The 27995-nt window shown below is 46.5% G+C and overlaps 2 protein-coding genes across 4 annotated transcripts; both read right to left on the bottom strand.

The window, feature by feature from the left end:
• Positions 1–655: 655 nt before the first annotated feature.
• On the bottom strand, positions 656–27995 carry LOC129327823 (uncharacterized). Its single transcript, XM_054976577.1, has 11 exons — positions 27914–27995; positions 26089–26985; positions 23164–23284; positions 19881–20877; positions 13570–14266; positions 13053–13137; positions 11344–12013; positions 11065–11238; positions 5071–5839; positions 4292–4406; positions 656–1973 (listed from the first exon to the last, which is right to left on the bottom strand). The coding sequence occupies exons 2-11, from the start codon at positions 26821–26823 to the stop codon at positions 817–819; spliced, it is 5520 nt and encodes a 1839-aa protein (XP_054832552.1). The 5' UTR covers positions 26824–26985; positions 27914–27995; the 3' UTR covers positions 656–816.
• On the bottom strand, positions 10635–15601 carry LOC129328719 (zinc finger protein 397-like). Of its 3 annotated transcripts, none has more exons than XM_054977970.1 (4): positions 15555–15601; positions 13570–14403; positions 13053–13137; positions 10635–12013 (listed from the first exon to the last, which is right to left on the bottom strand). In XM_054977970.1, the coding sequence occupies exons 2-4, from the start codon at positions 14284–14286 to the stop codon at positions 11010–11012; spliced, it is 1806 nt and encodes a 601-aa protein (XP_054833945.1). In that variant the 5' UTR covers positions 14287–14403; positions 15555–15601; the 3' UTR covers positions 10635–11009. The 3 variants fall into 3 exon arrangements, with proteins under 3 accessions (XP_054833945.1, XP_054833944.1, XP_054833943.1); XM_054977969.1 differs by having other exon boundaries at positions 13570–15157; positions 15555–15594; XM_054977968.1 differs by lacking the exon at positions 15555–15601 and adding an exon at positions 15255–15300 and having other exon boundaries at positions 13570–15157.

Raw genomic sequence — 27995 nt, 5'->3', positions numbered from 1 at the left:
TAAAACCGGCAAAGTCAAGCATCTGTGGGGCTGAAAAACTGGAAAAGGAACCACTGCACCAATGTGCAGAGCACTCAACAAAGCCAGAGAGAGGAGGAGATCATTCTGTTCAGGAGTCCCACCTTTCTCTGTTCAAAACTCAGGAGCCAACACGGATAGACACATGCCATACACTTTTTCCCAAATATGAATTATGTTCATCTTGTATTATGAAGACTGCACTTATGTGAGAGTATGTCAGAAACGCTCGTTACAGGAATTGAAATAGAAAATGTGGCTGAAGGTGGAGGGCGGGGGGTGTTGATGTTTTCCAGAGGCGCATTCAACTTGGCAGCAAACACTTTAATTTGGGGCTCAGTTACATACCGTTCACCTCTGGATGAGACAGAACGGGATTTGTACCAAGCCAGGAATGTTACTGGATAATGCAAACAATAGTGTACCTTATCTCGGCAGGATGCAACCCTAAGTCTCTTGTTTAAAATGCTCCAAATGACACAAACTCAACATTTGATGACATCAAGAGAACAACCATGAAAGGAAGTGCCCCTTTATAATAAAGTACTCTGATCGTCTCATTGCAAATATGCCATCCTATCAACTTGCTATTTGCTTTTTTTATTTAGCCTGCAACTAGCAAGCTGCTTTTATTGAGCCATGTAGCAATAAGTTACAGATTCTTTCCAAGAAAAGGAATAAACTCAACAACCCACTTCAAGTCTCACAGTCCACCTATTCCTGTGATGTGGATATTCTAAAGAGTGCTTCATGGATTTTTTTTTAAAAAGGGTTCACATAACCTATGCATTTCTATAGTTATTTTCCTACATGGATTCTCTCATGTGCAAGGAGGTCCGAACTGGTAATGAAGCTTTTCCAACAGGTCAAGCACTTATATGGCTTCTCTCCTGTGTGAGTGCTCTGATGTCGTCGGAAGTTTGACCTCAGGCTGAATGTCTTCCCACAGAAAGAACAGCTATAGGGCTTCTCGCCTGTGTGGATTCTCTGGTGCCCCCGGAGGAGGGAACTAGCAGTGAATGTTTTGCCACACTCCAGGCATTTGTACGGTTTCTCCCCCGTATGAACTCTTCGGTGTGAAATCAACTGGGAATTGTGACCAAACCTCCTCCCACAATCCGTGCACTGATATGGTTTTTCCCCAGTGTGGATTCGTTCGTGCCGAATAAGGAACGTGCTCACACTGAAGGACTTCCCACAGTATGAACATTTGAATGGCAGCTCCCCTCTGTGGCTTTTCAGGTGGTTGGTGAAAGAGGAGTGCTGGCGGAACCTCCTCCCGCATTCTGGGCACTTGTATGGCTTTTCCCCTGTGTGGGTTCTATAATGTTTCGTAAGGTCTGAGCACATGGTGAAGGCTTTCCCACAGCAGGAACACTCAAACGGTCGCTCCCCAGTGTGGATTCTCAGATGGCACGTGAACGAGGAGCTTTGCCGGAAGCATTTCCCACACTCGGTGCATTTGTACGGCTTCTCCCCTGTGTGAGTTCTGTAGTGTCTCGTGAGGTCTGAACTCACAGTGAAGCTTTTCCCGCAGTGTGTGCACATGTATGGCTTCTCTCCTGTGTGGGTTCTTGCATGTGCCACAAGGGTGGACTTCAAGCTGAAGCTTTTCCCGCACTCTGAGCACTTATAGGGTTTCTCTCCCGTGTGGATTCTCTGATGTGCAGCGAGGCCAGTGGAACGCGTGAAGCCTCTCCCACACACAGTGCACTTGTGCCGTTTGTCATTGTTTAGCCACCTCTGCTGGACAGCAGTCGTTCTGAAGCATTGCTTCTCTGCAGCATAAGGAATAGAATCGGCCAGGGTCTCTTCCAGGTGGCATTCCCTTCCCCATCCTGATCCATTCTGACTTGCAGCCAACTCTCCTTCTTTATGGCACGGAGGTTCCAGTTGGTCAGGATCTTCCGGCACAAGATTCTCCTGTTTGTTCTCACTCACCCACCTGTCACCTGCTGGAACAAACATGGAAGCTTTACGCAAATCCTTCCAAAGCACGCAGAAGAAAGGAAATCCATGGGGATGTTGTGACTGTCATTTTGGGAAGTGAAAGCAAAAAAAGAAATAGAATAAAAACCAAATTCAAGTATCTTAAAAAAGGGGCAAGCAAGAGTGCCTGGAAACTCCTTTAGCTACAAACATGGCCGAGAGCGGCCAGCCCAGCCACAAGCTCAACAGGCAGCTGTGGTCACGTTCCAGCAGCAATTTGTTTCGAAAGAAAAATGCCGCAGCCTCTGACTCAGAATCCCCCTCCCTCAAAATCCCACCAATGTCTGGGATGGCAGTGGCACCCTTGTGTTAGTGAACAGTGCGGAAGGAGGGGGGGAACACTGTGATGTGTCCTGTTACAAAGGTACAAATCTTCCCACAATTATCCACTGCCTTAGGATTCCATCCATCCTCCAAAACTAAAAACTACCAGCATGTGTCATGAAACACTGATAGTGGAGAAACAAATTTATTCCAAATTAAAAGCTGGAGGCACACTTCAATCTTAAACCCGAAAAGTCATGTTTTTTTTCAAGACATGCAGGCCCTCGATGGAGCCAACCCTCTGTAATTTGCGTGGAAGTAACTGCTAAGCTTCTCTCATCAGGCCTAGTAGGCGGCCATCTTTTTCTTCTCATTTGTTTACAAAGTCATGTTTTCTGTATATTTAGGGAGTCCCTCGTATACGCAAAAGCCCCCTGCCTCGCCTGTGGGTGGACCTGTTGCCCTGCTTTGCTGAGTGTCGTTACTGGCCAGTCACTGATGGGACTGCACGTCAGAATTCCTGATGCTGAGCTGGATTCAGCCACTGCCATCTGCTCTGACTTAGAGTCTCTGGCGGGGATCACGCCATCCAAAATTCTTTCCTGGAGAGTCCATGAGGTTTAGTATTTTCGAGTGCCGGATTCGGGCCCGGGAGAACCGAGCGCAACCCCCCGCTCAGTCATGACAATTGCTCTGTCAGTTTGAGACCAGTCACTGACAGTCAGCCCGAGGGACAGATGGATTCAGAGGGGTGGAGATGGGGGCTGCCTCCACGCGAACCACCTCCTGGACCCCGGAGCAACAAGGATTCGGAGAACTCTGCAAGTAAGCCTTTCTGGAGCAGCGTGCCTGGGGGAAAAGTGCCTCTCTGCTATCAGAGGTTTGGGAGATGTTGGCCCAAGAGTCGAAGCAAGAGTGCAGCAGCACAAAGGGAAGAAAGTGAAGCCTCCTCCTTCAGTCTTATTAAAACATAGATCTACCAGATTGTCCAGACCACTTCTGCCATTACAGTGCAATCCTAAGGTACATTACAGTCAGTGGTCTTAGACGGGTGCAACTCTGCCAAGGACTGCACTTTCCCTCTACGTTTTCCTTAGGTGCATTTTACTTTCAATGCCCACCCCGCCCCCAGCAACATGTCCAGGAACAATACCTGCCACAATACATCCTACGTATTAGCCTTTGTGGCAGAACATTTCCCAGTGCTTTCTTTTTCAATGGAAATCCCCCTCCACCCCGTTTCTAAACATCCAATCTTTCATAAACTTAAACAGCGAATATAAAAGATGCTAGTGCCAATACAATATTAAGGAAGTCTGGTAATGCTTTTTGAGTGATTATCCTAGGAACTGTGAACGTGTGCATGTTTTACTGATTCATAAATGGGTGGAGGGAATAAAATCATAAATACATACAAGAACCCAAATTAAAAATCAGGTTATGAATTCCCTTGATTGGCTGTTTCGGTTAAATAAAACTAAAGCCCTTGCAAATGCAAATCGCGAACATGAGTTTAGGCTGTATCAACAGAAGAAGAATGTCCAGATCACGTGAAGTGATGGTATTGCTTTACTCCAGATGACCTTGAGCCAGTCACATAAGCTCAGCCTAACCTACCTCACAGGGTTGTTGTGAAAATAAAGGAGACAGGGAGAGTGGGTCTTTGGGTCCTCACTGGGGAGAGAACTGGAGTATAAATGAAATTATCGATACAGTAGTACTAAGAATCTCAGGTATTAAATACCTTTAAAGTAATCACCAATTACTTTGGAAGTTGCTTAGGACCAAACTTGTTTCCAAATGGGGGCCAGAAGGCCAGCAAGCATGACAGCAGTTTTAACTCCTGGAAAAGTAATTCCCTCTTGTAGAAAGTGCAGCTGAGGAGGGCTTCCTCTCCCACATCAGCTTCAGGGTTTGTAGTTAACTGCATCGCTTGAACCTCAAGCAGGAAGAAAGGTTGGGCAGCCAAGCCCAAATTCAACTCAAGAGGGTCTCAGAATTCTGCACAAGGAGAGCTCACCTGGCATGCTAGTGTCCCCATCGTTCTCAGTCAACGCCTGCATCTCCCCAGAGTCCACTGAGGTCCCGTTTGCGAAAGAGAAACTCCCAAGTGTCTCCCGAACCACTGTCATCACCTTAAAAGAGCAGAGAAGGTCCTATTCATTGCTGCCCAGCATTTGTGCATTTACCATCAAGGTGAGCTAGGTGCCACTCAGAACACATGTCCCAAAGGCCCAGCCCACAGGATTAACCCTGGATGTTAGGGAGACAAAAATCGTGGTGCCTAGCCTTTTACAACCATGATAGCTTTGATTCACTGTTCCTAAGGCATTGTTAAATTCTGTCACCCACCTTGCATCTCAACAAGGCAGACTATAAAGTAAACAATAAAGGAATATATTTTTAAAAACTTTTGATGTATTATTTGACATTACTGGCTTCCCTCAAACTCAGAGTAAAGACAACTTACAAGGGGTAACAGATTTTTGAAAAAAGAAAATACAGCTTATGTAAGTTTAGAGTTTATTGTTTGAGACATAGTAATGGGACCTCTGACCTGATCAAGCAAGGCTAGTCTAACGTGGTTACTTAACAGTGGAATAGATGCCTTTCCTTCAGCAAACTACTGAAACTTGGGCTAAAAAGACAGTGGCCAGAGTCGTGACAAACCCTCCACCATTACCCCACCACCATCACACGCATGGAAGAGCATCAAGTTGCCATGGCTTCAGCACCTCAATATAAAGTCATGACCAGAACCCTTGAGACCTTTGGGACTTCCCATCAAAATGCCCTCACCTGCTCTTTTGGTCTCTTGCCCTTGCACTGCTTCTGCAGGAACCCTTCAGCCAGGGCCACCGCCTGGGTGCAGCTCTGTGGCTGGCCCTCTTTGACCCAGCTCTGGATCTCCAGGGGAAGGATGGTCAGGAACTGCTCCAGGGTCACCAGTTCCAGGATCTGTTCCTTGGTGTGCCTCTCTGGCTTCAGCCACTGATGGCTGAGATACCAGAGGTGGCAACAGGCCTCACGGGGCCCCTCAGCCTCCTGGTAGACAAATTCCCTGAAGAGCTTCCGCTGTGTGTCTGTAGCACTCAGGTCATCACCTGTGGTCTCCTCCCTCACCTTCAAATACTCTCCCTTCTTTCTGGTCTTTAACCTTCGGAGACCTCGGGGCCAACAGGAAACATTAGCCACTCCTTCCATGTCCTCGATGTTACCCCACTGCACAGGCCCTGGTGTTTGTGGGTTTCCCCATACCAGTTGGGTCCCCTCAGGACACTGCTGTAATTCTGAACACTGCTGAAGATTCTCATCATCTGGTTCCTCTTTAAGTTTCAGAAAACTCTGCTCCTTCTCAGCCTTGGAGAGTCTTATCACTATATCAGACCCCACCCCAGGTTCGATCCCTACCAGGCCCTGATCCTCTGTTTTGACCATTGCTTGTATAATACCCTGCCCCAGCTCATCCTGGAGACCCACGGCCCCTTCAGTCCCCTGACTGGCAGCCATTTTGTCTCTCAGTGAAAGAATGATCTTAATCACAAATGGCTTCTCACTACCTCTGTATCTTCACAAAAATTGCTGGATGTTTACTCAGCTGCTGGCTAGCTGCCCCCCTATATGCAGGTCCCATAGGGTCTACAGATGTTTTTCAGGAGTTCTACAGAGCACTGAGGGGGGAAATGTATTGTCCAGAAGATGGCTTGGATACCCTGAGGGAAAGACAAAACAGAGAAAAAGTCCCATTGAGTATTTTGTTAACAAACTTCAGTCAGTGAAAAACTAGCCTAATGGCAAAACACAAACCTTTCTGTGACTAGTGCAGGATTCAAACACTATTGCCATCATCCCAGGCGATGAAAACCAAATTTTATTGTGTGGGGGTATCTGGATAGTTCATTTGGCTCCTGCAGATTTTCGTCTGAGTTTCTGAGCAGCCCAAACAAATATTAACAGTTGCTCTTTTTCTGACTAACCTCACAGGGTGGTTGTTGTGAGGCTGAAACAGAAGAGGAAAAATGCAGCACGAAGGAAGCCCAAGGCCCTGGGTCTCCCGGATCCTAATTTGACACTCTAAGCACTAGACCACACTGGCTCTCTTGCCTTCATTTCTTCCCTAGTTACATCCAGTCCTCTTTGCCTGGACACTTCCAGTTCTTAAAGGTGGGGGACTATACTTATTGAATAATGCAGCTGCAAACACCACACAAACGACACCCCAGCACATCAGAAGTGACATGCATTTGGGTTCTTAGTTGAAAACATCCTGTGAAACCTACCCACAGGCTACAAAACTAGCCCAAGATCATCCAGTGAATTTCATGGTAAGAGTGGCGATTTGGATCCTTCTCTCTTTAGGTCAGCATTTGTTCAAATTAAGGCAAACCAGTGTTCCAAGCACATCTCACACCTTCCGCTTGGTACTCTGATAACAGTGCTGGAAGGTGGGCCAGTGTTATGACCCCCCTCCCCATACAGCAGGCAAGAAGCCTTGCTTGAGGCTATCTACCGATTTGAATCCAGGGTTGCAGCTCACTCTTTTAACCCTGATGCCACTGAAATGTCATCTCCCTAACAAGTTTCCCCCCATGCATTATGCTGTGGCCTCCTTACAACAGCCCTGGAAGGCAGGCAGCATTCTGGCAACAGGGGGCTGACAGAGAGCAAGCTGCATTTGAAATCTGACCACAACACATCTTTGTGGCCATTATGCAAGCCTCCCCTCCCCCAATTTTTTTCTTTCTTTGCCGACAGAGGCCTCCCACCGTCCAAAACGTAAGCACGACCCAGCAGCTTCTGCATCTGCAACCAAGAGAAACCATCAGCAGTTTTTCAAAAAAAACCACTCACTGTAACTCTTCCAAGGCTAGCATGCACGGCTAGGAATTGCCAAAATGATCCAACGCTCTGACTGAACGCAACAGATTTTACGTATGCATGTATTTATTTATTTACTTTGCCTATACTCCATAATAATGCATGCAAAAAAATCATACTGCACTCCAGTAACCAGTGCAGCATATCAAACTGCACCCCACTAAGCAATAAAACTCAAGGCACGGCATTACCTTCGCTCATGCACACAACCAGCCCACGCTCACCCCACGACGTTCATGCAGGCGACTTAGGAGAGCTTCTAATAGCTCCCACCCACGAGAAAGGGGCCGGAAGTTCGCACCATAGAGAGACAAAAATACTGACCACCTTCCTCTTCTCTCTAGGCATTCACTATTTGGTTTTAGACCGCCCGTACCGGTTCTAAACTCAGCCGCAACCGGATTGTCGTTCTGCTGTATCCATGGCAACTGAATTGGCGGCCATCTTCCATCTCCTCCCCCCCAACGTCCCCCCTCTCCCAAGCGGAAGCCACGTCCTCTCTAGGCATCCTCTCGCTGATTTCGGACCGTAGGGTTTCAAGCTCAGCCGCAAGAAGCCCCGCCCTTCTCTTGCATCCATGGCAACGGGCTTGGCCATCTTCCATCCTCTCTAGCGGAGAGAGGGCGAAGGAGGGTGGTGACGCGGCATTAGCGGCGCGTGACGGGTAGCAACGGTTGCTTAGGCGACTCAGCGGTGCTGTTAGTGGCGCCATTTCCCTTGCGTGGAAAATAACTGGAGCGGGATTGCAGACACCAGTTCAGCTGGTGAAATGCCTGCCTTCCTCCTTCCGCTGGGAAATTTCACCTGTGGATCTTCTGCCAACATCTCTATGTGACGAGATGGGCTGTTGTTACCCACAAAGGCGCTTATTGCATTGAAATGAGTGTTGTTAGTCTTTAAAGTGTTACAGATCCAGAGGAGTTAGCCGTGTTAGTCTGTAGTAGCAAAATCAAAAAGAGACCAGTAGCACCTTTAAGACTAACCAACTTTACTGTAGCATAAGCTTTCGAGAATCACAGTTCTCTTCGTCAGATGCATCAGACAAAGAGAACTGTGATTCTCGAAAGCTTATGCTACAGTAAAGTTGGTTAGTCTTAAAGGTGCTACTGGTCTCTTTTTGATTTCAAAGTGTCACTGGACTTTTGTTTTGCTGGGGTGTTAGGCTGCCCATAAAGGCTGAGGAACGTGGTGGAAGGAAACAGTTGGTCATCTCAAAGGCTCTGTGTCTGTAGTGTGGTGCACCCCTTCAGCCAAATCTACCTCATGGTTGTGAGGATAAAATCGAGAATGATGTGAGCCGGCTTTGGGGAATAAAGCAAAGGATAAATCAGGGGAAAGTAAAAGACGATATAGATGGATCCCCTATTGTTCAGTATTGTAATTTGCTCAGTGAATGTCCTAGCTGTCGATTATATTGGATTTTCACTTGCACTGTGAAATTTACCTTGAATCTCAGTGAGAAAGCTGTACTTCTTAACAAGAACAATATCAGAGCCAGGTCCACAAACTGAAAACATGGATCAGAAGCATGGATACTCATAAATTCATGATTTTTTTCACTGAAACCAAACCACCATGATACTGTATCTCATACAGTGGTCAATAGGAAGCACCATAAAAATCACAAATTCACCCCGTTGAGGCATTATCATGAAGCAAACACATAAATCCAAGGTCATAGATCCAGAGGAGTTAGCCATGTTAGTTTGTAGTTGCAAAATAGTAAAAAGTCAAGTAGCACCTTTAAGACTAACCAACTTTATTGAGGCATAAGCTTTCGAGAACCACAGCTCTCTGCATTTGATGAAGCATCTGATAAAGAGAGCTGTGGTTCTCAAAAGCTTATGCCTCAAAGTTGGTTAGTCTTAAAGGTGCTAGTGGACTTTTTACTATTACGAATCTAAGGTGTGGATACTCACACCTTACATGGGGTTTCTAACCTAAACTTACCATCAAATCACATATCTCCATTGCACAACACAAATCATGCATCCACCACTTTGGGGCACCACCATGGCACAAAAACGTGATTCCAAGTAGGGCTCTTTGTGGATCCTGAGGATTTCTACATGGGGTCCCCCAAAACTCACAATTAAATCACATAGGATGTCCATAGCTACAGATTGCAGAGGGGGGCATGGACAACAGGATTTGGGATGAGGTTCTTCACTGTAGGAGGCAGCCCTTCAAGCACTCCCACTTTCTCATCTTAGAACAGAATGCAAGATACACTGCAGAGTTCCAGCTTAAAAACAGGAGTCCCCAACTTTGTTGACGATGAGCACTTTTGGAATTTGGAAAACAATTAGTGGGCACTACCACAAAATTGCTGCCTTCGGGAGAGCCAATCATAAAATACTGGTTTCCACCATGAAGGCTGCTGTTTCCAAATGATGTCCCAGCAGACACAATGGTGATACCTCCTACGTTCTTCTGGAGCACTTTCCGCTCTGGTGAGGTAGAGGATTAGCTTTCTGCTTTGTGGAAGAAGCAAGCTGACATCAAGAAACACATCAGCAGGAGCCAGTGTGCCCATGGGCACCACACTGGGGACCACTGGCTTAAGGTATCCTGAGATGGGAGGGTCAGGGGATGTAGATGCCACACATGTTCCCCCTCCCAAACTCTCCTGCATAGCATTGAGGAGTTCTTTGCTTTGAAGCTACATGAGTAATATCCAGTTTAGAAGTCCACATTACTGTGCTGCTGAGGTTCAGATCCAGATGATTAGGAAGCTGCTCCTCTTGCTTCAGCAGTCAGCACAATTGTGCTGTGGGGTGATGTCCAGGGGCATTTCCCTATCTGTTATGCCTTTATGAACATGCTATGAACCTGCCTTGTACTGAGTCAAACCACTGGAACATTGATTGAAGCCTCCGTTGTCTGCTCAGACTGAGAGCGGTTCTCCGGGATCTCAGATGGAAGTCTTTGACATCACCTGGGACCTTCTGTATGTAGACAGAAGGAAAGCAGGAAAAGGGGAGAGAGACGCTGTGGGGGCTGCCAGGGGGAGGGAGAGTGGAAATAGCATGGACAGGCAGATACAGTATGGGGGAATAAAATTCCTCCCCACTCCATCTGAGAGAGCGTTAATATATATTCCAAGACAAAAACTGAGAAGCGTTTGTTGCAATGGGAGAAAAAGATTCAAGTCCACTACCACCTTAAAGGCCAACAAGATTTCCAGATGTCAACAAAGGGGTCCAGATTTCTAATTCTGCTTGGTTTGATTTTCTTGGCATGAAAATTAACCTTAAGATTTAGCGGAGGATGGGATTTGTATTATATGGTGGTGGTTCTTAAGTGGAAATAAATGGGTTGATTTTATTCAGGAAGCCAGTGTGGCATAGTAATTAGCCTTAAATACCTCACAGGGTTGTTGTGAAGATAAAACAGAGAACAATGCAAACCGCTTTGGGAGAAAGGCTGCATATAAATGAAACAAATTCAGAGCATCAAGTTCTCTATAATTAAAATGCATGATCTCTTTTACTCTAAGGTCATGATTCTCATGAAAACACCTCAAACTGGGTATGGTTTCACAGGTCCAGATTACAAGATTATATTCATTTTGTTAATCCTAGTTCTACAAATCCAGGTTTTAGTAACAATTCTATAACCCCAAAAACCTTTCTTCACATTATATCTAGTAGAAATGTAAGGAAATGCTCTAACACATGAAAACACCTGGAGAGTAAATTGCTGTTTAGTTAATATTCCTAATCAAAACAAAGATATCTTCTGGGGATCTGATGAGGGTCCCAGAATCCCTTAAATAAATAGGACTTCTAAAAAACAAATCAGTTAATTCATGTCAAAATCAAGGAATCCCTTTTTTTTATTCTGACAGTCAAACGATTCTAGGATTTCCTTGCAGTGTGTATTTTCTGATGAGCGATAAGGTTTGAACGTAACCTGAAGTTTTTCCCACATTCTGAGCACTCGTATGGTTTCTCGCCTGTGTGAATCCTCAGGTGTCCTGAAAGAAGGGTGCTCACACCAAAGGTTTTCCCACATTCTGGGCATTTATATGGTTTTTCTCCTGTGTGAACTCTCTGGTGCCTGCTAAGCTGCTGGCTCACAGTGAAGCTTTTCCCACATTCCAGGCATTTATAGGGTTTTTCTCCTGTGTGAACGCGCCGATGAGTAATAATCTGTGAGCTATTACAGAATCTTTTGCCACAGTCCGGACACTGATATGGTTTCTCCCCTGTGTGGGATATCTCATGCCTAATCAGGTCTGAGCTCACGCTGAAACTTTTCCCGCAATCCGAACACTTAAATGGTTTGTCTCCTGTGTGGATTCTCTGGTGGTTTTTAAGGTGTGAACTCTGGCGGAATGTTTGTCCACATTCTGTGCATTTGTATGGTTTTTCCCCAGAGTGGGTTCTTTTGTGTTTAATGAGCTGTGAACTGACACTAAAACTTTTTCCGCACTCTTGGCATGAATATGGTTTTTCCCCATTGTGGGTTCTTTCATGTGAAATCAAGTTGGACCGCAATGTGAAGGATTTCCCACAGTCTGAGCACTCGTATGGCTTCTCTCCGGTGTGTATTCTTTGGTGTGCAATCAGACCGGTGCTACGGCTGAAGCTTTTCCCGCATACACTACAAGTCCTCTGTTTCTTGCCTTTGGGAGGTACCTGTTGACCTCTGTGTTCACTGAGGTCTAGCAAGACTTCTGTAGCTTTACTGGTGCTCTCTTCTGGGTGACTTTCCCATTTTGCCTCTGAATAAACTGGAGAATCTGTTATCTTAGGCAGATGTTGCCAAGGTCTTCCCTCCTGATGAGATTCCACTGGCAAAGGGCTTCTCACCAATAGCCTGTCCTCCTCCTCTTCATCTCCATTCAACCAGCTTACATCTACAGGAGCAAAAAATGAGAGATTTCTGATATGAATTATTTCCGGCATTGGGAAGAAAAAACACCTTTTAAAAAGGAGCAATGGGAATTGGGTGACTATTTCCTCCTTAAAGAATATACAAGGGGTTTTTTAATTATAGTGCAGGGAAAGCGGACAGAGAGAACTTTATCTCCCTTTCCCATAATTTTAAAACTCTGGCATCACCCCATGACACAGACAGGCAGCAGATTCAGGACAGACCACTGATCATCTTTCTTCACACAACAGATGATCGTGGAACTCACTGGGTACAGTGATGGCCAATTGCACAGCAGACTCCAAGTGGATCAGAGAGATTTATTAGAGTAGAGGTCCATCAATACCTAAGCTAAGTGGAACCTTCAAGTTCAGAGGCAGTATACCTCCAGAGTACCAAATGCTGGGGTGGAGACTGCAACAGGGGACTGATGCCTTCATGCCTTGCTTGAGGGTTACCGGGAAACCTCTGGCCATTTGCTACAATTCCACCACTGTTCTATTGTGAGATTTTAAAGAGATATTTGAAGCTACAAGAATATGGGAGCCAGATTTACTAGGATCAGAGAAAAAAGAGTTCTAATAAATTGTATTCCGCTCTCCACCCTGGACTCTTTTAGCACAAGAGCCCCTGACAGTTTAAATTCTAAAAACGAGACTCATGTAAAGCCCTTTTAGGAAGATCAGTGAAAGTATCCAAGAACAGTGTGCATCTCAGAACAGTGTTTTAGTTTTTGAGTTCTCCAGAATTTTGCGTCAATCTGGATGTTTAGTTAAGGGAGCTGAGGGGAGAGAAAATAAGTTGCCCTCACCCAAGAGAGCCGTCAACCATCAATCCAACCCCCCTGCCCCCCCCCAAACCACGGACAGTTTCTCGATCTCCTTTTCTTTAGCTAAGGACTGGCAGCCTCAGCCCTTGAATTGCAAGAGCCAGAGGGAGGGAAAGGTCTGGCTTTAAGGCAGCCAGAAGGAGCAGAATCCCCATGGTCGTTCACAACAAATCCTTCCCCAAAGAGCTGCCACCTTCTTCCTTGACTTCCGGACACAACAGCTTTTCTCTGCTATCCAAAGGAGCTCCATCTGCTTTAAGGGAAGGCATGGCAGCCACCTGAAACAACCAAGAAGACAGCTTGTCACAGAAACTGGAGAAACCCAGCAAGATTTGGGTCCAGTAGCACCTTAAAGACCAACACAATTTTCAGGGCGTAAGTTTTCAAGAGTTAAAGCTTCCTTTGTAGAAAAACAGAAGGGGCCTGGCTCAGGAGGACTGCATAGGGTACAATAAGGAATGAGTTTCTACTGTAATTCTGCTGGATACCAGCAGAATTCTTTTTTTCTGTATCCCTTTCAAAATACAAATATATTATAAAACAAATTAAAAAACCTCTTATCTTGTTGGTGTCTAAAATGTCACTGGACTCAAATCTTGCTGTTCTGCTGCAGACCAACATGGTTACCCTCCTGAAACGAATAAATTTTCTTTGTCTTTAAGGTTCTACTAGACATTATTTGACGGTAATTTAGGAAAAGATGCTCTCACCTGTCCTTCAGGTCTCTCAACCTCTTCTTGCCTCAGCAGGAAACCTTCAGCCAGGGCGACTGCCTGAAAACAGGTCTCTGGTTCATGTTCCTTCACCCAGTTCTGGATCTCTGTTGGCAGGATGGCCAGGAACTGCTCTAGAATCAACAGCTCCAGAATCTGCTCCTTGGTATGCCTTTCTGGCTTCAGCCACCGATGGCAAAGGTACCAGAGCTGGCCGCACGCCTCACGGGGCCCCCCAGCCGCCTGATAGCAGAACTGCCGGAAGTTCTGTCGCTGGGTTTCCATGGTAGCAGCATCTTTCCCTGCAGCCTCCCCACTCTTCTCTGTCCCCCTGGAGTCTGAGTGGCCGTGGGCCTCCTTGCCTTCTCCAGAAAGGCCTGGGTGGAAATGGGTTGCTTTGTCTTTTCCAGAACAGCAGCTTTGATTGTCTCCTCCTCTAAGTGAGGGTAGACAGGGCTTAGCAGGCTTTGCCATCTCCCGTCCTGAATTAGGCAATTGTACCAATGTCGGGTACTCTTGCTGTTCAGGGTCTGCGCCTTCGACAACATCCTCCTGGATTCTTCCAGACCCCTTGTCCACTTTCCGTTGCGGTCTGTGCAGCATTCTTGGAGGACCTTCTAGCTCTGCCTGTGGCCCTATCAGCGCTAGGGCCTGGGGATCTGCTGGCATCATTTCTGTCCGGTCCATTTCCTCTCTGTTGTGATGCAAGAACATTGCCAGCTCCTTCTACCTTGGCTCTTAACTCACGTATACAATTAGCTGCCTCACAAAGGATGTTCGACCTCGAGACATCCAGGGAGGGGCTTTCCACCAAGGCAAGTGTCTTGAATCCTGCAAGAGCAAGTGCAGATAAATGACAGCTAGGGATGTCACGTTAAGATGTTAATGATTTGTTTACTGTTTCTGTTTTGCTGTCAATGTTAAAAATCCTCAGGAGGTTTGGGCAGGCATGCAGATCTCTTCAAGAAGGTGCAGGCATGCGGACAAAGGCTGTCTCGGGAGAGCCAATAACATCCCTGCTGCTGCTGCACCAGAGGGCAATGCCCGCACATCCAGGGAATTTCCTTGCTCAGCAGAAACATCACCCTTGGAGGAAGCAGCCTGAAGCAAGGCATGAGGCCAAATACCTTTGAGGCTTCTGGTAGCCAGGGAAGTGGATCCCACCTCATTCCTTGTTCTCTAGTGCAGAACAGACTTTCCATAGAGTCTTGAAGATGGAGTAATGCCCAACAAACACTTCCGAGAGTTTTGGCTGTGAGCTTGTTGATGTTCAAACCATAATGTTTTTTAAACAAAATTTACATCTCTAGTAATAGCAGTTCCTTCCAGGGGGGGGGCGGAATGAAAAGAGCTCTGACACACCCCTTAGAGAGGGTAACCAGATTTCACACATTCTCACTAGACAGCCACATCCAGTTTGCGTAGTGGTTAGTGTGTCAGACTAGGATCAGGGAGATTCAGATCCCTGCTCTGCCATGGAAGCTTACTGAGTGACCCTGGACCAGTCACACTCTCTGCTGAGCCTACTTCGCAAGGTTGTTGTGAGGATAAAATGGAGAAGAACAATATCTGCTGCTTTGTGTCCCTATGGGGAAGAAAGGTGGAGTATAAATTAAGTAAGCAAATAAGTAAATACTTGGCTGACACCCACTATCCTGGAGTTCAGTCCTAAACAGAATTACCTCATTCTAAATCCATTGAATTCAATGGACTTCTATGCTTTTACACACAGATGAATTCTCCCAGGGTTAGAAGGCTCAAGAGGTCTAGACTAGGGGGAAGGAGAGACCAAAAGTGAGAAGCATCCTCAGAAAGCTGACAAGATCTTGGCTTCATGCAATCAATTCTCCACCTCTGCAGAAACGCACTTTAGTGCTGCCCACAATTGAACTGAATGCCCCTTTCTGAAAAACGTCCCTTTGTATTTACTCCCTCCACCCCATTCTCCCCTTGCAATTTCTCACACCTCCCCTGACCCTCACCTCTCTAATCTTGCAGCAGTGCCCCACTGGCAGCTTCTTTCTCTCTTTGCCAGGAAAAGGAAAGGGCTGCCCTATTTACCAGCTATCAGCATTATTTCTGGCCTCTCTAGGAATTGCAACGCTATAGATGTAACCCTTTAAAGGACTGCGCATATCTTACCTGTCTTGGTCGGCAGTAGAACAGCAAGTTTTAAATCTAGTAGCACCATTGAGACCACTGTGTCCACAACAAGGAAATTAATCTCACCGGTTTTAAAAAGGCCTCAATCCTAGTCTACCTATTTACTTCCAAAAGATGTTGGCACATTGATTATGACCTATAAACAGCTCAGGGTACTTGGATAAATAAGATTTTCACTCCCGTGCATCTGGCACAGTGAGTTTGGAATGATGAATGCGTCTGCTGGAATAAATGTTGTTAGTCTTTAAGGTTCTACTAGGCTGCAGTTTAAGATCTTCATCAGAGGCCCTGCTTTAGATGCACACAATTTAGGCAGTTTCCATGGTGGCTTCCCTGTTGCTGATTATACACTTTTGTTGGTTTCAGGACCTTTTGGTTTACCTAGGCCTTTGTGAGATTTTTTTCTTTTTGCTCTCGTTTTAAGCTGGTTGCTGTTTTTTAGGATGCTTTCTGATATTTGAGCATGCAAGTTTATTATATTGAAAAAAATTACTCAGAAGCTATGGCTGAGAGGCAGGATAAAAAAAATGTATACAAGAAAAATAATTTCTACCCACTACCGGCTCAACCCATTTCCATCAAAGAAAGATTTTCAAGCAAACTTCCAATACTTAAGAGATAGAACCACATTACCTGATGTACATAACAAACACAGAGAGAGGGGGGGGGGCCCAAATGCAGCGGGGAAGAGAGGCAATTTTAAAAAGATGCTGAAACAAGGTTATTTTAATCTGTGCCCCCGACCAGATCTACAGTGACCAATTGGAAACCCTGGTTGGCATGCGCCAAACGTGAATCCACCCACTTTCTAAAAACACTTGGCAGCCACCAGGAAGAGTATTGGTGGGTGCCATGGCACCCATGAGCATAGGTCACTCACACTAGCCGGGGGGGGGAGGCAGGGAAAGAAGCCTCCAAGGCGTGTTCCTGGTGTGGTATGACAATGGCACTCCCAGGAGTGACATCATCATACTGCACCGGAAGAACTCCCACACTTCACACCAGGCCAATTTGGGCCCCAAACGGGCCGAATTGGAACTGTTTGGGGCCCAAATCCACCCATTTGCTGCCATGCGCAAAGCACACATGCAAACGGGGGGGGGGGGGGCGGGAGGTGAGTGCCAAGTTCTCCCACCACCATTTACTGCCGAGACATCTGCTTTGTTATAAACCATGAGGCCTTGAAGTGTGAGAGGTGGTACCACAATTCCAGGAGCATTGTCCATGTGCAGGCTTTCTGACAAAGCGAAGGGAAGCTATGCAGATCCTGAAAGTTTAGCCAGAGTCCCCACAGAGAAGATCCATAATGGTAGACTTGCTTTCCTGAGAGACAGCTTGTGTACCTCTAAAAACCTTTCCCCTGTAATAGCCACAAGAGAGTGTTAGGGGGGTGCTGGAGAGGGATGTCAGAGCCATGGTTAGCATGGCTGGGCACCTGCAAAGGAGCACAGCCAAAGTGACCCCCAAAGCCAACAAGTAAGACGAGAGTCACAGGTGCTGGCTGGCCCCCTGTCCAAGCACACTTCCCTTCTTTCAGAAATCAGAAGATGGCCCCAATGTACTGCACACCAACAGAGGCATAAGAACATAAGAAGCCTGCTGGATTGGATCAGTGGTCCATTTAGTCCACCATCCTGTCTCACACAGCGGCCAGCCAGTTGCTCTGGAGCATTGACAGGGCACAGACGCCAAGGCCTTCCCCTAACTTTGCTTCTGGCATTGGTATTCTGAGGTTCACTGCCTCTAAATTTTATTTTCTTATTTTATCGTATTTGTATCCCGCCCTCCCCGCGAGCAGGCTCAGGGCAGATAACAGCATTAAGAACATTTAAAAACATTTCATATAAAACATTTAATATAAAATGTAGAGGTTCCCTTTAGTCACCATGGCTATTAGACCCCGATAGACCTGTCCTCCATGAATCTATCTAATCCCTTTCTAACACTATGTTTGTGGCCATCATTACATCCTCTGGCAGCGAATTCCACAGTCTAATCACTCGTTGGGTAAAAACGTATTTCATTTTTGTGAAATCTCTGCCCATCAGATTCATTGGATGCCATCGAGTTCTACTATTTTGGGAGAGGGAGAAAAAACACTCCCTCCCATTGCTTAATTTCTTAAACCTCTGCCACGTACCTCCTTAGCTTTTTTCTAAACTAAAAAGTCCCAGACTCTCCAGCCTTTCATCATGTCCTCCATTGGGTCAAGAAGGGTACCTGGGAGAAGCAGCAGAACGTCTCAAGTCCTCAGGGACAATCACCTTTGTCAGAGGCTCCTGGTGCCGGGAACTTCACACACACACACGTTCAAGCTCCTTTAAACTCTGTCAGTGCCAGCCGGACTAAAAGGAGCACAGAAGTGTCAGGGCTCGGCCCCCTCCAGCCAGAAATGGGAGACTGCCTCAGACAGAGGCCTCTCTGATGGTTTCCCAGTTTCTGTTTTGAGAGATGCTGGAGAAAGTGGAGCAGCAAGTTATAGGAGGCCCAGGTTCAAATCACTGCTCTGCCTTGTAAACTCACAGGGGTCATACTCTTTCAATCTAACCTACCTCACAGGGTTGTGGTGAGAATAAAACGGAGGTGCAGAGAATGTCTTGAAACACTTTGGGTCCCCACTGGGGAGATAGGTGGGGATTAAAATTAAGTAAATAAATATTTATTCACTTTGGCTTCCATTAGCCCTGCCTGCACTGACTCGAGAGAGAGAGGGAGGAGGAGGAATGGTGGCATCTTGCGGGGGGGGGGCACTAAATGGCATCCACCTCTGCCCAAATCTGAATCTGGCCCTGACTGAGACCACAGCCAATATCAAACATGAACTGCACAGCTCAGGGGACTCCTCAGCACACAGGATGCGGCACAAAGCTTGAAAAAAACTATGCTCCAGAGATCAGAGAGGAGCTCCCAAGGATACAGAAACTAATCCAGCCATGGATTAGTTCAGAATCCGCATGGAAAGTCATCTAAAGGAGAGTTTAGTGAATCTGGGACACAATTCACCAATTGCTGCTTCCATCCACATCTTTTTTTTCCAGCTGAAATGGTCTTAATCAAGAACGTCTCTACATCATCAATGCAGTTCTATAGTATGTGTTAACCTTTTCCCACAGTCCAAACTCACAGGGCTATGGCTTTGAGCCTGGAAGAGCTCTGCGACAACTACCGGCACTGCTCTAACGGAGGCTTCCCTGCCTTAGGAGTATCTAAGCAACCACACTGGTTGTCAGGAAAGCCTGCCAGCTCCCTCTTTCCCCGCTGTCAAGTGGTTTGTTTCTCCCCTTTCCATTAGTAATTCTCAATCTGCTTGTAATGATAGAGCATGAATGGCCCTTCTGGGCAGAAAGGAGGTCTCAGGAAGAATATTTATTTGTGTTGGAAAGCAAAGGGGCAGGTGCTCTAGGTAGGGTTGCTAGCAGGCCGGGAGAAAACAAATGTTCTCTTCCTTTAATAATGGTATAATGGGATGTTATTTACTAGGTGATCTGATTTACCTCCATGCCATGAAAACCTTCATCTTCCCATTTCCACGCTTTAAACCTCTATTAAAGGGCCAGGAATTTTTTCTCCAAGTCTGTTGGCAACTTTAGCTCTTGAGCTTGATTTTACCCAGGGGTCACCCGTTTCTAACCCCTAATCTACATTCCTTTCTGGGTGGTTTCATGTGCAGTATGGGTCAAATTTTAAACACTGAAATTCTCCCCCCCAGCCTTTACCCTCTCGTCTTGGTTCTTCTTCCTCCAGGGCTTTTCAAGTATCCAATGAAGAACATTCCTACATGAATCATTTTTCAGAGTTCAGAGCTGATACAGCTCCGTTTCCCGTTACAAGTTAGGAATTTCTCAGTTTGAATCTTGCCTCCACCATGAATTCACCGGCTGACTCTTAGCCAAGGCATAGTCTCTCTCTACCTAACCCCCATCTCCAATATGGAAATCATAACACCAGCCTGCCTTACTGGGTTGTTGTAAGGGTTACAAGATACTGCATGATAAGCAACTCCTTTTTGTAAACACTATATAAACACACTGATTTTATTATTTTGTTATCATCTACCAAATTTACTTCCAAGACTTTTAAAATTATAACCTAAAGCTTCTTCCCCTTGCCCCATCCAGCGTTCTTTAAAGTCTGCCAATCCCTACATTTTTCTTGCTGTGTGGATTTTCAGGTGTGTGATGAGCGTGGAGCGCAGCCGAAAGCACTTCCCGCATTCCGAGCATTCGTACGGCTTTTCCCCCGTGTGGATTCTCAGGTGGCCGGCAAGCAGCGTGCTGACACCAAAGGTCTTCCCGCACTCTAGGCACTGATATGGTTTCTCTCCGGTGTGGACAGCTTGGTGCCGGATGAGCTGCTGGCTCACGGTGAACCCTTTCCCACATTCCAGGCACTTGTAAGGTTTCTCCCCCGTGTGGACTCGCCGGTGAGTGATCACCTGTGAACTGTTGCAGAACCGCTTGCCACAGTCTGGACACTGGTACGGTTTCTCCCCCGTGTGGGCCCTCTCGTGTCGGATAAGGTCCGAGCTGATGCTGAAGCCCTTCCCGCAATATGAACACTTGAATGGCTTGATGCCTGTATGGATCTTCTGATGGTTCTTCAGGTGCGACCTCTGGCGGAACGTCTGCCCACATTCAGCGCACTGGTAGGGCTTCTCTCCTGAGTGGGTTCTCTCGTGTTCAATCAGCTGCGTGGTCACCGGGAAGCTCTTCCCACATTCCTGACACTGGTAGGGCTTCTCCCCAGTGTGGGTTCTCTGATGCACCACTAGGGTTGACTTGGACCGGAAACTTCTGCCACAGTGAGAGCACTTGTATGGCTTCTCTCCTGTGTGCACTCTCTCATGAGCCAAGAGCCCTGTTCTCCGGCTGAAGCTCTTCCCACACACACTACATGTTGTTTCCTGCTTGCCTTTGGAGCTTTTCAGCTGGGTTATGGATTCACTGGGATTGTGAGGGGTTTCAGAGCAAGCAGTACTACCCTCCAGATTGTTGCTGAGCTCTCTGTCTGATCCGGGAGGATTGGAAGAACTTTCCTCCTCCATTAAAGGCAAAGAGTTCCTCTCGTTTCTCTGTCCGCGCATCTCCATTTGCTCTGGACTTCCCAGCTGTGGCGTCTCCTTTTCACTCAGCTGCTTATCACCTATGACAAGACAGAAAATTTAGTCAAGGTGATTCACCAACTTTGCCTCCCTGCAAATGTATCTAAAATATATAATGGACTTGTTGGTACTGTAATAATTTACCGCTAGACTTTATGCATATGTAGCAGAGGTGTTCTCAGGCACAAGTCTGTTGGAATAGGACAACTGCTTTGCTAAGTATTGGGCTTGATAGACAAATTGTAAGATCTCCAGAAACTTTATTACTTAACTATGTTGCCATGATTCCCAAAAAGTTACAACCAAATCTGTTATATTTAATCATGGCTGCTAGACTGATGTTTGCAAGATCCTGGAAATCAAATTCTGGTCCTAGTATTGAGAAATGGCTTGATATGATTAAAGAAATTCCTACAATGGTGGAACTTACTCGTTTAAAGAGAGGTCAAAAATTGGACGCAATATGGTCCAGGGTAATTATCCATATTCATTCAAATATATAGTTTCAATATAAATTCCTACCAATTTGTTTAGTCTCTTCTTAGATATCGATAGATTAGGGTGGATATATTTAACAGAGGTGGGAAACTGATATGCTAACTGCCTGTTTGTAATGGATCTCTTTATTTTATTCTTTTGCTCTGCACGAGTTCAATGAATATTTAAAAAGTTCAAAAAATAGTACCAGGCAGACATTTCCAGTGCTAATGCATACAAATCCATTTCCCCACACTTCTTTCATTCTGCAGAAAGCGCAAACCAGAAATGTCCAGGATGGCATTTTTAGGTTAGAACTGCAGCAGAACGGAGGCTGCTTCTATAAGGGAATAGGGTTGCCATCTACTGCAAGATTTATTGTATATGTCATCTTGCTTTTATTGCATTGTCTTCTACCTTTGTATGTTCACTTTTGAGTCTGTTATAGTATACCTTGCCTTAGGCAGTTTGTTGTTTGCAGTTTCTTAATTCAGTAATCCTCATCCTATTGCATTGTAATTTGGTTGGACAACCAAGGACCCATGAAGCTGCCGTTTACTGAATCAGACCATTGGTCCATCAAGGTCAGTACTGAGTACTCAAACTGGCAACACCTTTCCTGAGCTTCCAGTTGAGGTCTTTCACATCATCTCCTACTTGATTCTTTTAACTGGACATACTGGGGATTGAACCTGGGACCTTCTGCATGCAAAGCAGAAGCTCTACCTCTGAGCCACGACCCTTCCCCGCTGGTTGTTTTCTGCTGATGGATTGCACTGTTTTGCACCACGTAATCTGCCTGGAGACTTGGCGAGAAAGGCAGGCTGTAAATAAAGTAAATCAATGTCTTTAATGAAAGAAAGGGGGCCTCAGAAACAGAGCCAAGGGATGAAATATTTGGCAGTCACCGGACAAAACATCTCAGCACCGGAACACTTCCCCTGCCCTCCCTGCTTCACCTGGCTCCTCCTTCAACCGTGTTCAGCTGGGATCTTCCAGCATTGCCCACAACTGCCAGGGGTCCACAGTGCTTACACGAGAGTAGGACGCAGTAGTGTCGCACTCACCAGAATGTGGATACAGCACCGATGTATGTACAAACGGGACACACATGCTCTCTCCTCCATTCTCCTGATCAAATGCAAAAGCAATGCTGGATGACTGAGTGGGCTTTTTCTGTGGTGGCCCCTTGCCTCTGGAACATGGCCCCTCTTGAGCCTCCGCTTATTTTACTTTCTTTTAAGTGCCAAGTACCAACGTTTTTAGTTTGGGGTTTTACTTTGCCAGCATTAAATGGTCTGCTCCGTTTTATGGATAATTTTTATGCTGCTTTACATCCATTCGCTTATGTTTTAATGGCTTGTGTTTTAATATCGTGGTTTTTAATCGTAAGCTCCCTCAAGCAGGACTCTGAAGAGGTGGTACAGAAATACCCAATCTAAATTTAAAAAATTGGGGACCCTGAATATCTGGGTGTCTCACCCTATGAGTTTTAGAAGCAGAAAAATTATGGTGGAAGGAGAGGGGAAAATAGTCAAGTATATATGCACATTAAAAAAAAAAATTGAACAGTTCCGGCAGGTCACTGAATCTCTTTCCTTGCCACAAAATGGATCCGTCTTGAGTGTGGAGCACCAGAGCATTGCCTCAAACTGGAGACAGAAGGAATCCAGCCAGCATGGCGTACTGGTTAGCCGCAGAGATACCTGGGATCAAACCCACCCTGCCATGACACTCACTGGGTGAGCACAGCCCTTTGGCATGGCCAACCTCACAGGGCTCTTGTGAGGAAAAAGTAGAGAAAACCCGTGTATGCTGCCTTGAACTCCTTTGAGGAAGATCATACATACCTGGACAGCTGGCACCCCCACAGCCTTCCTCTTTGACTTCTGCGCTCAGCCGTTTCTCCCCAGCCCCAGAAGGCATCTGCTCTGCTTCAATGGGATCCACAGGCATCTCCTGGAAAGCCTCCTTAAAAAAATTAGGAATGAGGATTTTAGGTAAGGAATGAGGGATATCCTTCTAGGTTGCTAATTGATCCAAGAGATCAGGGCCACCTGAACTGTGGATTCAGACTTAGGCCTGGGAATCAGCACGGGCAATCTCACAGGGGTGTTGTGAAGTGAATCAACAAGAGCGTAACAGTAAAGAGTCCGGTAGCACCTTTAAGACTAACCAACTTTACTGTAGCATAAGCTTTCGAGAAACACAGTTCTCTTCGTCAGATGCACAAGAGCGTATGCATTCTAGCGCTATGCTTCCCCAAGAGGACAAAACTGAGGCTTATGATGAAAAGCTGCATACTATGTGAAAAGTAAGATTCAAGTACAGTAGCATCTTAAAGATCAACAAGATTTCCAGAGTATACACTTTAAAGAGAAAACTCCCTTTGGCAGATACAAGGGATCTGACCAAGGGAGGATGACTCTCAAAAGCATATACCCTGGAAATCTTGTTGGTCTTGAAGGTGCTATTGAATTCAAACTCCTCTACTGCAGACCAACATGGCTACTCACCTGAAACTAACTGCATAACTTGTGCAAACATATGAAGCTCTATACTGCAGTCCACATAGCTTTATATTGGTATGCAGCGGCCTTTTCTCCCAGAGGGGTAGCAATGTTAGTCTATTGTCACAAAATAAGACATAAATCTAGTAGCACCTTGGAGAATAACATTTATTCCCGACAAATCAGCTCACTTCTTCAGGTGCTATGAAGAGGAAATCATAATCCACAGTTCAGTAAAAAAAAATTATTTGGCAAATCCATTCCCCACCCCTTATGTGCAATTTTTCCTATAAAAATGTGGACTATGATTTCTTGTTCATGGCATCTGAAGAAGTGAGCACCAACTCACAAAAGCTCAAGCCAGACTAAACAGTGCAATTTCAATAAGATTAGACTGGAGTAACTTCATTAGGACTGTATCAAAATGCTGTTAGTCCTTAAGGCGCCACCGGGACTCCTCTTTCAAAGCCTGCGATCTCCTTTTAAAACTCGAGATGGTAGGAATCAAACCTGGGACCTTCTGCAGGGCCTCTGCCACCAAGCCACATTGCCTTCCAATTAAACGTGGATAAATGGTTGCCTTAGGCACAGTCGGATAAGCAGCCGCCTGCATAGCCAAGTACAGCTACCCAAAGTAAATGCTGCTCTCTGAACTTCAGCAGAGAAAAGCTTTTCTTGTCACTGCCATGGAACAGCTGTTTAGCTGGAGGTACCAGATGAAGAACAAGCCCAAGGAGAAAGCCAGTCTTGGGGAAACCTTTCTCTGCCATTACCTTGTGGCAAATTTCTTGGATCACCGCTCACTCTCTTCACCACTGTGCGACACAACTCTCTCCCCAAAGGGTTCGGTCGATTGACCCGTCCAAGAAAAGCACAAGCCTGTGTCTCCTTGGTCGCCTGCCTGCTGCTTGGACAGTCCATGCTCAAGAGCAGGCCTCGGAACAAGCAAAAATGGAAGGCGGCCCGCCCACTCTTAGCCATACCTTCCTTCTATTTATTTTGAAAACTGCCATCCCTCCCACACTGGACCTTCCCAGTCGCTAACTATCTGTGAAGAATAGTAAAATGCCGTGGCAAATAAAACACGAACCGGGACACAAAACTTCCAGAGTGCAGGAAGCCAGAGAGGGAAGCTGCAGATCAGCGGCATCTGATTAGGCCAGCAGGCCTCCGTTGCATCACTCCAGTACCGCAATAGCGATGCTTGCTGTAAATGTCACAGTGCAGGAAACCTTACGGGCCTTGCCTCCTCCATCGTAAACCTCCCTGCACTTTTTGGTCACCTTCAAAAACATTTGTAGGAAGATTTTTACCCTTTCAGTTAATTCAAAAGAGTTCAAAGCAGCCTACTTTCTTCTTCCTTCCTCCATAGTATCCTCACAACAACACTGTGAGTTGCCCTTCATAGCCCCACCAGTCTGAGGGGAGGCAGCATGTAACAGGGCCTTCTTGCTGGTGGCATCAGGGCTAGGGAATGCCTGCAAGGCTAGAGAACCCCAACATTGCCTCACATCGGTGCCAGCAAGGAGGTCCTTGTGTCACATCACCTTTCATTAAGCTTCCGACAACAGGGCCATTTTGAGGTGGCCTAGAGGTTACCTACCATCACTGCCAGCCCCACCCCATTCAAGAGAGCCTCAATAGGCTTCCTCTTCAATCACTCTTGAGAAGGCAGGTGACAGTTTTGTTTTGGAAAGCTTGTGTGTGTGGGGGGGGGGGCTGTTACTTATGTCTGAACAGCATAAAATCGATACAGTGTTGACTATGGCCCTTGCAGCTGAGATTTTTTATTCAAAAATGTATTTCTTTAAGATTTAGGCCTGCCTTTCTCCTGAGCATTTCGAGGTGTGGATTCTTAAAACTATGTCTTGTTTTTACCTTGTTGTGAGCCCCCTGGAGGGCTGGAAGAGTAAAAAAAAAAACAGGGCAAAATATGTCTATTAATTAAGGAATTAAAATATCCAAACAAGCATTTCAGAAGCCATTAATTTACATTTCTCTGAAAACAGGACAGTTTTAACCCAGCACCTAAAGGAAACATGCAGAGCCACCAGGCAGACACATCTGGGAGGCACGTTCTGCGGTTGGGATGTCACTACAGAGAAAGCCCTGTCTCTGGAAACCACATGCCTTCTGAAAACAGGGTACCCATTGTAGAGCATCAGATAAGGATGTCAGCTGAGGGATCTCTCATATTAGGAGGACAAGGTGGCCTTTCCGATGCTTTACAACTTCCTACAGCTAACAGAGGCGATCTTCTCTCACCTGTTCTCCCAGTGTCACACTTTCTTGATTCTTCTGCAGGAAATCCTCGGCCAGGGCCACCGCCTGGGCACAGGTCCCGGGGCACTTCTTCCCCATCCAGCTCTGCATCTCCGGAGGTAGAATGGCCAGAAATTGCTCCAGGATCAGCAGTTCCAGGATCTGCTCCTTGGTGTGTTTTTCTGGCTTCAGCCACCTGTGGCAGAGATACCACAGGTGGCTGCAAACCTCCCGGGGTCCCTTGGCCTTCTGGTAACAGAACTGACGGAAGTTCTGCCGCTGAGTTTCCACAGTGGTGGCATCTCTTTCTGTGGGGTCCTCATAAGCTCCTCTGGAGTCCAGGCAGCCATGTGCTGGCTCTGCCTCTCTGCTGAAGTTTGGCAAAAGGCTGGTCACCACCTCTCCCTCTACAGAGGACACAAAAGTTTTTGTGCTGTCCCATGGGGCAGTCTCTGGCCTGCCCCACTCTGAATTTAAGGCCTTATTTCCTACAGGGACTCCCTCACTACAGTTGGGGAACTCTCCAGCTTTCCCCTGGATACTATTATGAAGGCTTTCTGGAGGTCCCACCAGCCTATCTCTAAGGTTGGACCCTACAGAGTCCTGATTTTCTATATTCCGTTGCGGCAGAACCACGTTTCCCAACATCAACTGGAATTGGAGACCCAGGGCTGCTGCTGAAGTTCTTTGGGTGGAAGACATCCTTGTTCCTCCAGATGAGGAAAGATGCCTTTCCATTCAGTTCCCGTCTGGATGAGTTCACATGAATGCCTGTCGAGGTCCACCCTGCTGGGTTCAGACCTTCAGACCTCACAGCATTAAAAATGCGTCATCTCGGCAGGAGTTGCTTGCAGCACAGTGATGAAGCCTTGTCCCAAAATAAACAAAGGTTCAAGCGTCCTGTGAGGCAATGGAAACAGCTCACTAAGTGAATGAGGAAAGGAAGCTCTGATAAGAACCACAAGAAAAAATTAAGTTCTCTGTGCATCCAAACTAAGGGAAGAGTTTGAGCTCTGAAAAATCAGTTTTAATTTAAGCTGGCAGGCTGTGAGGTTCATAAGGCTTCAGGCGCAAGAAACATATTGCCTCTGCAATAACCAGGAGGTCCCATTATGTGGAATTGGTTTTATAACAAACCTGCAGCCAAAGGTTTAGTTTATTCGACACACCCAGTGGTTTAATGAGAAGCTAGGCACCTGTCTTCCCCAAACAGGGAAGTCACCTTTTTGAGTGGCCCTGCTCCTGGGTCTTAGCTGCAGGAAGGCAGCAATTCAAAAGGTAAAGCGCCCCCCCCCCCCAAATCCCTTGCCATATAAAGTTTTGCCACTGCCAACAGAAGGGGTTGCTAAGAAAGGCACAACTACAGGGGCTGGTTCAGCACATGAACATCTTGGAAGCCCAGGTTCAAATCCCCGCTCTGTTACTGAAGCTTGCTGGGTGACTTTGAGCCAGCCACACCTCCTGCCTAACGTACCTCGCAGGGTTGTTGTTGGCAGGATCAACTGGGGGGAGATGAGAAGTTGCTTTGTGGAGCCAATAACTTCTCTTGCCTGTCATTCAGCTGTTTTAAAAGGGCACAGGAATCCTGCCAGGGGCAAAAAGGTAGCAGCCCTAGGCATGGTTTGCGTGGAGTGGGTAGGCGTGGAGTAGAGGCATCCTCCAGCGAGCAACCCCTTGGCCTGGATTCGGCCAGAGCGGGCTTGCTCGTCTGCAAGTTTCTCTGGCATTCCTCCAGTGCAATCCCCCAGGAACTCCGCCGGGGATGGATCCTCTCCCGCCCTTCCCAGCCTCTCCTTCGGCTCCCTCCCAGCGCCCCTCTCGCTCTCACCTTTGCAGCCGCGCAACATTTGCGGCTTCCTCTCCGCCAGCAAAGCCAGCCCTCCCCGCCTCCGCCAACACGTCCTCTCTAG

Source organism: Eublepharis macularius, chromosome 4, assembly GCF_028583425.1.
Source record: "Eublepharis macularius isolate TG4126 chromosome 4, MPM_Emac_v1.0, whole genome shotgun sequence".
In the NCBI taxonomy this organism is placed as follows: Eukaryota; Metazoa; Chordata; class Lepidosauria; order Squamata; family Eublepharidae; genus Eublepharis; species Eublepharis macularius.
Note: the sequence above shows the minus strand (reverse complement) of the source record. Positions and strands in the feature narration are given on the sequence as shown.